This window comes from Argentina anserina, chromosome 6 (genome assembly GCF_933775445.1).
Source record: "Argentina anserina chromosome 6, drPotAnse1.1, whole genome shotgun sequence".
In the NCBI taxonomy this organism is placed as follows: domain Eukaryota; kingdom Viridiplantae; phylum Streptophyta; class Magnoliopsida; order Rosales; family Rosaceae; genus Argentina; species Argentina anserina.
Genome location: NC_065877.1, coordinates 24,168,075 through 24,178,435, shown reverse-complemented (window position 1 = coordinate 24,178,435; position 10,361 = coordinate 24,168,075). Strand labels below are relative to the sequence as shown.

The 10,361-nt window shown below is 36.5% G+C and overlaps 1 protein-coding gene across 1 annotated transcript; it reads right to left on the bottom strand.

Annotated features, from left to right (window-relative positions):
* Positions 1 to 8,261: 8,261 nt before the first annotated feature.
* LOC126797126 (uncharacterized) lies at positions 8,262 to 9,494 on the bottom strand. The gene has a single exon (XM_050523801.1). The coding sequence runs from the start codon at positions 9,492 to 9,494 to the stop codon at positions 8,262 to 8,264; it is 1,233 nt and encodes a 410-aa protein (XP_050379758.1).
* Positions 9,495 to 10,361: the final 867 nt, after the last annotated feature.

Below are 10,361 nucleotides of genomic sequence, written 5' to 3'. Positions count from 1 at the left end.
GATGTTAAGATGCTTTAATGAGGTTAAAGCATAATATGGTTGTCTAAAGTCTATAGAGACTTTTATTGTCCTTTAGATGATAATGATAAGATATTGATGCCAGAAGTATCATATTTAATTAAGTGCAATAAAACATATTATTTTTGCTTCAATCAATGCCTTAGACTAGACAAATCTGCGCCAACATGCTGCCTATGTAAATGACATAAAAGATAATTTTCTGCTACCTTAAATATATGACGGAAATTAAAGAGGCACATCAAGAAATGAATCACGTTTTGATCCTCAGAATGATGTCAACAATTTTTAATCTTGCTACTTTTCCATAAAGCATGTTCAAGGTATTAATTTTACCTATATTGTAGTTTTCAAAGGGAATCGATATTAGGGGGAGTATCTTGAAGCATATATACTCAATTGATCATTGTGTACTCTTTTGTCCTTCATCCAGAGTTATTTTATCCCAATGGATTTAGTTAACTGACAAGGTTTTGATGAGGCACACATTTAATATGATCACCATGCTGTTACTTCATCTTGAAGATGAATTTAATCGACATATATGCATTTGCTCATCTTTTCCCTTCGATCACGAGTTTTTGCTCACTGGGTTTACCGGGCAAGGTTTTGGTGTAGCAATTGTTATGCATTTATCTCTCATGGACGCATATCTTATGGTCAAGATAACACTACTTCACAATAATTAGGGGCCATGATTGCCACATTTACATGTGCGTTGTACTCTTTTTCTCTTTCGACTATGATTATTTTTATCCCACTGGGTTGTTATTTACTGGCAAGATTTTTGACAAGACAACACTGAAACACACACATCAGAAAAGACTAATAATGAAGAATACCCAAGAGTGAGTGTTATAAATAGTTATTATTAGTATGCATTCTTGTAATAAGTCAACTAGGGTTCTTACTGTAATTTATACTCTAATCTCATCTCTATATAAAAGAGAGTTATCCACTCAATAATATACACTTGATTCTATGTGACAATTCTCTGTTTTCCCACTTTTTTTTCTTTCATTTCATAACAAGATATGATATATAAATTTTAGCTTCAAAATGAATATGTCATTATTAGATATATACGGCTACTTTTTACAGTGATTAGTATATTAATATATATATATAAATGTTCATATCCATTCTTATTTGTTCTTACGAATCATTAAAGATTGCAATTGTTTTATTTTTCAAATTCTTTAACCATAAAAATGATAAACAACATGACGAATAAAAAATGAGAAAAGGATGAATTGATTGTTTGAAGAAGATGAACATTTATTTGTTAAGAATGTATGAAGATGAAATTTAATGAAGGATAAAAAATCATAATTCTTTTTCATGAATTACCTTGTTTGAGACTCTAAAAATAGAAATGATCTTTTTCGGTGAAAATTAAGGAATGAATTGATTGTTTGAATCTCCCACTTAATTTTCCATCAAAATATATACTAATTTAAATTTCTCTGTAAATTTTCTTATTTTAATTGTTTCTAAAAATAACTTCTTATTTTTGATAATTTAATTTGTTTTAATTTTATGAATTATTACATGTACTTATTTTGGTCTTTCAACATACATGCAAAATGTTATTTGAATATTGAATGATAGGGGTGTGTATCAAGAGTTTATAGGTGTGTATTTAAAATTTCTCTTGTATATATGCAATTGTCAAAGTAATAATGAGTCATTGACTGCATGATTTATAAATGTACCATATGCTCCACCAAAAAGTTGGTATGTCGGTATACCCTTCAAGTTCTATTTTTCATGTGTTACGATTAATGTACATATTACAAAAAGGGTTTTGTCTTTTGTTGGTTCCTTTGCTCTGCTAGTGTTTCTCTAGCAGCAAAAGTGTCTGAGAGACTGAGATCTTTGACGTTCATGAAGCAAAAACTATGACAATTCCGGTGATGGATCGGGAGGAGACAGTTGTGCGACTTGTTGATGGGGAAGATGCCATTTACGACTTGTTCTTTTACCTCTAGGGTCGGATCTTAAGCGAGAAAGAGGTGGTGATCCGTCGTTTACAGCACAATCTCCACTGTATGAGGCCTCAAAGAACATGTTCTGATCCAGCGGGAAGAGCTATATATCCCTTAGTGGAAGGGCTATATATGTACAGACACTCACGAGCAAACACCCGAACATATATGTGCTTCTATTAGTCCTATTTCTATATGACACACACATATACACTGATGTGCACATCTGATTCAAAATGTGAAGCTCTGTACACAGGCCATAATACATCTGCTTTGACAGTATGTCCAATGTCTGTGTGTTTTGACTTTAGGATTGGCATCTTTTTGTCCTAGAAATATATGCCTGTTTTGCTGTGTTTTTGTCTCTATAAGATATAATAATTCCTCTAAGACTTCCATGTATTGGTCCGGGGATAACTTATTAGAAACTTAAGCTCCCTCCTGCTTTGTTAACAGGTGCAGGCACGATGTGTATGCCCCCTCGGCATCTTCTTAATATTTTAACTTCCTTTTTTGTTTTTTTTTTGAAAAACTCTTAGTTTGAGTTTAATCTGAGACTTCCACTTGTTCTATTTGGAGGGTTGTTTGACACAGACGATCATGGATTCATGGTATTATTGTAACTTTTGTAAGTATGTGTTCCTCCCATCAGTCCCATGATATTTCTGGAATCTGGATATGGCACCCAAAACTATTCATTCGTTTATTCTGGAACGAAACCTGTTAATTGATTGCTTCTTTCTTTGTCTGCCAATCTGCCATTGCTTTTATAGTTTATTTCTTAGAGAACTGCTAATGCAGGATTGTGTTATTGTAACATAGCTAAGGTTTCTATAGTTATCTTGTTTTTTTGGGTACTTGACATCACTCCCTTGCCATTATGTACAACTTTGACAGGACTGATATTTCTTGGAGATCTTGTCAACTTTCTTACCTCTTGATGTTTGGTATTCACATCTTTAACCTTGTTGTTGTAAGCTACTAATGTTTATCTGGTACTAAACTACTAATGTTTTAGGGTTATGTTGGTAAAAGGTTGCTTAACTACCTTGTTTCCTTGCTTTTCGTCTCCCTCTACTCTTGTTTTGATCCAGCTTTTTACCTTGATCGAGGACCAAGTGTTTCGTACTGCCAATGGTGCTGAAGCTGCTTCGATGATGCATATAATTCCATATTAAAAGGTAATGTGCCTAATGGTTTGAGGCATGCTTAGTAGGTTTGGAGTACCCATGTTTTTCTCATATCTAATGTTCTTCTTCCATACATTGAGATTCTTCACCAAAAATTTAGTTGAAAATAAGTTACTGGTAGAGATATATTTATCAAATTTTTGCTGTGTTTTTTATAGAAGTTTTTAAGATTTGGAAGCATAGACTCATGGACTTTGTTGATTTTGGTTTCAGTTTTTTTGAAGAGGGGGTTGCAGTTGATAAAATGGAGTGAGAAACTATATGGTTTTGAGGGGAGGGTGGGATCTTGAGGGCGTAGTATGGATGCTTTTGGAGTTTAACTTTATCAATGGGTGACAGTGTGACACTGAAGACGAGGTGAGGAACCTGCCAATCTGTATGGTGGTTTCAGTGGGTTCGTATTTTAGCCGAGTTGGTAGGAGACTGTTGATGACAATGAGAAGGACGAAGCTTGGGTAAGAAGAAAACTCTATCACATGTCGCTTGATTTCACTTGCAGATTGGAGTCACCACGAGATGCTGATGATTCTTCTGAGCTTGAAATGGAGTCTTTGTTGTATGTAGTAGCAACAGGTTCTTGTAATTAATTGGAAACAAAGAATATAAAATGGAGAATATCTAGTTTGGTCAATTGTGTATTTGTGGATATCTTTCAGAAAGTTGGATAAGCTGATATGATTATATGAATGCTACAACAGCAACCCTTACGTTGTCTGGAACTGTGGATAATGAACTCAGGCGAATATGTAGGGGCCTTCGGAAATGTGTTGGATGAGAAGGTTTGGAAGGAACCAGGAAGAGCCCTGTTTCCCTTAGTTTGCTTGCTGATTGTATTCAGTAACAAATATTTAGTAAAAGGTAACATTGTAGAACTAGAGAACAGATGAGAATGAATAGTTAGTGCTCGGTAAAATTATAAAAATGCTACAAGCTAGCGAGTGATATTATTATCTGTCCATCTTGATAACAAGATATTTTCTACTGTTGTTGAAACATTTGGGGGTCTTTCACCCCTCTATCGATGTTCATAAATTATGGTAGAAGAAAAAAATTGATTTACTACTATTTGGCTGCCATCATAATCCTTCTTGATTCCACGTTGCTGTTGTTTTTATCTCCTTTGTTGTCGTCTGTTCACCAATGATCGCCGGGGCCAGAATTTTGAGATGAAATCATGCATTGTAGTGAAGACATTAAAATCGAGATTATCCGGGTCCATACTTGGCTGCATGATAAAAGCTCAGTTCTGGTCCAAGCCAGGAACATAATCATTAGTGTCCTTCCCAAACTGAGTATTCGTCCACTATAAGAAACCCAAAGCTTCGAATGCCACAACTTTGCAATTTTAATTAGTCTGTTCAAAGTTTGAAACAAGCATCAAATCAAACAAACAATACAAAGTTACTTGTGTATATTGCTTTGCTTCTTTGCTTATTTGGGAAGGAAAAGGTTGTTCTATGTTATCAAATAAAACTGCAAACCTTTGTATTGCGGATGATTTTGAATGTATTGCAATGGTTTTGATTGTCCGGTGCATTTGGCAAACTGCTGATGCGAAAGTTAAAACACTTTGGTTGCCAATTGCGTCTGACAAACTGCAAAACTTGACCATGACTCCATCAGTAAAGATCTCATGGAGAAGAAGCTCTTTACATGGTGTTGCTGCCTGGATGGCGGGTCCTTGGCTGGTGCAGCTTAAAGGACCATCAGGAGGGCTCAAGCTTAAGGAAGACCAATTGCATTTCCATGATCTAATGCTGTTTTCAGAATGCAGTGTTATTTCCATTTAGTATGCTCTCTTTTATGAGGTGAAGGTCATCATGAAAAGGTCCATGAGCTCAATTATTAGATATGTATAAAGAGTAAAGACAACAGTTTTCTGAATAACACGGTGACATGAAGTGCTATTGCTTCTTGAGGAAATTATGAAATGTTTGTCCAGCTGCTTATATCAAGCTGATCAACAGTCTTCAAAAAGAAAATTGGTATATAGCTGATGAGGTGACTGGATCTTCTGCAGGATATACATCCCCTTCCTTAATTCATGAAAGCCACAAATTTCCAGATGTTGCCTACTTGCCACATTTTCTCTTTTCTTTTCATTACCAAATAGTTGGATAAAAGAATTCTCACTAGGCCCTCTTCTTGTTAGATCAAAGCTTGGAAAGTAAATGCTTGCCACTCTTGAACAAGTGATTGAAGATCCCATTGTACACAGGTCCACTCCCCTGCCATTATATAGGAGGCTTTAGAACTTGTGGCGCTAGAGGGTGGACTTTGGTTGAGGCCTTTGCCCTTGTAACTCTTTGTTCTCCTCTGCTTTGTTTTTTTTGGCAATTCTTAAAATCAGTATAAGTTTATGTACATATAACCGAACCATATACATTTGAACTGAAAAGCTCCACCTTACATCAGCTCTCTCTTTATACAACTCATATGAGATTCCAAACCTCTTCCATGGCTGCTAATTAGCCTAAAGAGAACTCTACCTTCCACTGAAGAGCAGCCTTTGCAATACCATAGCAGGAGTACTGTGGGGTACTGATGTGCTGGTAGTGACTGGAGTTTCCATATTTGGGGAGATACATGATGAAGGTGATTACAGGAAGTGGAGTCAGCAGCAGAGGACGGTTTCAGGTATGGCAGATCTCTGGTCTCTCTGTTCCAATTGATTGCCCAGACTCAGTTTCCAGTTTCTGCATTCAGCAATAAAGTCTTGGGATTCACAGGAAAAAGAGCACCGATTTTGCTCTCCATTTTTGGTTGCTCACAGTTTCAGAGGAGGACATCCTTGCTTCTTCTGCATTCGGTGGCGCAGATAACATATTTGTGAAAAGAGAAAATTTCAGTAACGGTACATGAACTTACAATGATACATCAACTTTCATAACTACAACATAAGTACATGAACTATTGAATCTAACTAATTTTCATACATCCCGGTTAACTCACCTTTACGAGCTATGTCATTACAATAAAAGGGTAGAATTGTATTTGCAAAAATCTTACCCTTATCTCATACACACCCTAATCTTCCTATTTTACTCCTATCACTGCGTAGCTTTAAATTTTACCTCTAAAAAGAATGAATACTTCTAATTTTCCCTCACAACATTTTCTCGCCAATTTTGAAAGAACACATAAAAAAATTACTAAAATAAAGCTTGGATACATTCTGAAGATCATACCACAACAGGAAATCAATACATATGACTTTAACATTGTTAAAAAAAAACCATTTGTACCATAAAAGCCTAGAGAAAGTCATGACATTTTCAAAGTCCAAAAAGAAAAAGTCACTAGAGCAGCTGGTTTACATGCCATAAAAATACATGATTTCCTTTGTTGAATAATTTAGTAGAGTAGCTAGCCTTCAAGGCTTCCAGATTCTCCTCTGCAACTGATTTTTATGAACTTGAGTAGTCTGTTTGGTCTGATCTCTTTTTGCAGCAACTTGAACCTCAAATGTATAATTGATCCTCCTCGCAGGCAGCTTGCATCTCTTGCTTGAATTTGGTGGCATCTGTAACAAACAATTGAATAAATATTGTAACTTGTTAATATAATACATTTCAACCTCAAACCAAAATATGACATTCAATAATTAGACTACCTCTTCTTCAGTTTACACCAATGTGTTCTCTTGAGAAAGCACATATATATCAGATTCAGCTATAAACACATCATTTGCATTCTCAAAATCCAATACATTCACATTGTTAACGTTAAGTGCTTGGGAGTAAAGATTTTGTGCATTGAGATTAACATTTTCAGGGTGTAATCCTTGAGTAGGTACTGAATTATAATTTGCAGGTTGCTGTTGAACAAGGTTTTCATTCACATGTTCATGCACAATATGCTCAACAGTAGCTTCAACCATAGGAGGCTCAACATCAGCTTCATTGGAAGCCTTCATATATATAAAATAAAATAATATATTTAACATATTTAATGTTAGCTTCCCCTGATCATCTTCACAAATTCACAATAGGTACCTGATTTCTTCTTCTTAAACATGTTCGAGAGTTATGCCCTGGTTTACCACACATCTTACAGGTGATCACTTTAGAATAATAACTTTTCGGCAATTTTTCAATTCCTGGTGGTGGTGCTACTTCTCCTACATTACAATGATATTGTTTAGTTATAAAAATTGATATGTAGATTACAACTGCAATTTATTCTAATAAATAAAATAAATTGCACTTCATATATTAGTTGACGAAACATTACCTGGTTCTTTGGTTCTATTTGTTTTGGGCCTCCCCGGTTGCCTGCGGTACAATGGTGGTGCAATAGGTCTTTCTATTAGCTCCCATTCATCAATTCCAGCTATTGGATGTAGAATCACCTCATAAGCATGCATATATTTCTTCTTTGTGTACCATTCAGAAACAAAATCATCTGGACTCCATCCTTTTGAGTAAATTGCAGCAATGGCATGTCCACATGGAATTCCACACAGATCCCATCTTCGACATGTGCACTTCTTCAAATGCAATTGTAAAGCATGTTTAGCAATCACTCCAGATGCACATCCCACACCTCTGCCTTGTAATTTATACTTCCATTCACTAGACTCCTTTACCCAATAATCATCCGCACATTCTGCATTTTTCTTAAGTAGCTTTTCAATCCTTGGTCCCACTTTGCACCTCCAACTAGAACCAGAATTTCTTCTATTGGCAAGCCTAACCATAGTTGCAACCCTAATTTCCTCCAAACATGGAATAATAGGCTTTTTTCTTGCTTCAACTACGCTCTTGTTCCAAGATTCACTGTGATTATTCAGCAAAATGTCACATTGGATTTCTTCAGCAAAATGAGACCTTGACCAATGAACAGCAGGTCGTGCATTACACCAATTCCAAGCTTCAAATGATGTTGCCTTCAAGTCATTCATTGTCTTTGTGTACTGGGCCATGGTTGTTGCTCTAGCCACTGCCCAAAGTCTCTACTTAAGCTCAAGACCAGTGTGACCATCTCCTTTGAAATTATTGTGTAAATGTCTTACACAATGTCTATGCTCTGAGTGAGGAAATAGTTCTTTGATAACTTGTTCTAATCATTTTTGCTTGTCTGAGATAAATGCATAGGCCATTGAACGATTAATTTCCAAGTCATCTTTTAGGGAAGTCATAAACCAGCTCCAAGAATCCTTCATTTCTTTTTCAACAATCGCCCACGCAATCGGATACATACCATTGTTGTCATCGATCCCTACTGCTGAAAGTAGTTGGCCCTTATGGACTCCTTTCAAGTGACAACCAACCAATCCTATGATGGGTCTGCAACCTGCCTTCCAACCTTCTCTCAAAGCAGCAACGCATATGTAGATCCTCTTAAACTTTCTCACATTCTCATCAAGCTCAGTTGGAATCCAAATTGTAGTCCCGAGATTTCTCTTCTTTAGTTCACATGCATAACTCTCTAGCAAATCATATTGCTCCTCAATGGTTCCCTCTACCAACTTCTTCGCCCTCGACTTAGCTCTATAACACATTGCATACCCTATATGCATACCAAAATCTTCAATGACCTTATTTTGAATGCCTTCCCTACTCCATTTTCCATCAGCCATGAAAGTAGACTTGTACTCTTCAGCTAAAAAAGGGGCATGACAATGATAAACCCTTTTTGCAACACTTGAACACTTGTGTTCAGGTGTGTATCTAACAACTTGCATAGTGGAGTTATTTTCATTAGTGCTACTTGCATATAACCAAAATGGACAACCGGGACTAGTTTTACATCTCACCAACACTTGGTGCTTTGTGTTCCTAGGGAATCTTAGTTCTTTCTTGGTTAAAACTACATGTTTTCTGACTGCATGCTTGAACACTTCATTGTTGGGGAACACCATACCAATACAAAATATTGGGTTTTTCATGTCCGTCTTAACATTGAATTCTACCCAATTAGAGAATCTCTTCTTACCGTTGACTCTGAAAGGCCCCTGATCTTCACCTTCACTATCACTTGAATGAACACTCTTAAAGCCATCAGAATCCTCACCTACATCTGAGATGTTCCCTTCGTACCCCATTTCATCGAACTCATGAACCTTATTAGTATCACCATCGACATTCCTCTGAAACAACACATCATCATCTTCTTCATTCAACTCATAGTCAGAATCGACTATGGCATCATACATGGGATCATCAGAGTCAGTACTCTCAGAGCTAAACTCTTCCTCTAGAATCAATCTTGAACACTCACCACCACTCCTAGTAGCATATGCCCTTTTCAAATCCCTCTTAGGTCTGCCTGCTAGTGCCTCCGATTGAAGACCCATTACATACACTTTTTCTGGGTTCATTTACCTCAATATCTCCAAAAAAAGCATCTAAGTTATCCATCTCTTCTTTTATAACCAAACCCACATCATCTTCTAGGGGTAAGTCTTCAATCTCATAACTAATGTATTTCGAATGATAAATTGGTTGAGCATCTTAGCATCGGTATCATCTGTAACGGGCAAGTACCCGCTCTCTTCCTCAGACCCAGGAATCCTAATCCAGTAGGCAATTGGGCCTTGTTGGTAGCCCAAATCAAAAGCCCAGTAGTTAAAGCTATACAACGACAGCTTGTCCGGGTCAACTCCGTCCACAAGCACATCTTCTCCTCCCATGTAGTGCCTATTCACACCATTAGAACTGTAGAACCTTCCTCCATGGTAAATCCTAACTGTAAATGTTCTTGGGTCTACAAGATTACAATAAACACAGGAAATTAGGTCGTCACTTTGAAGCCAACATCAGTATGATTACAAAACCATTATTCATACACTATGTCAGTTTTCAGTTCTATTCAAACATAAAAATTCGGCACCTACCAATTTTAACAACCCCACCCATTTACTTCAACACCATTAACCTCCCTCAAAACCCAGAAACTCTAAGTACATTAAATTAAACTACATAACCTCTATAACCACAACTCCAATTCTAGTTTAATCAACCTTGCAAACACTGACAATAAGAAATTATACTTTTGACAAACTACTCCCCAAACCCTAGACACCCAATATTTGACTCTCATAATCAAAAACCTCATATAAAAAAGAAAGCCTAAATTTTCCACGGAAGCTATTTGGACCACAATCATTCAACAACAACAAAAGAGAGACAAACCCCTAAAAGACAATAGTGTGAGCACGGGG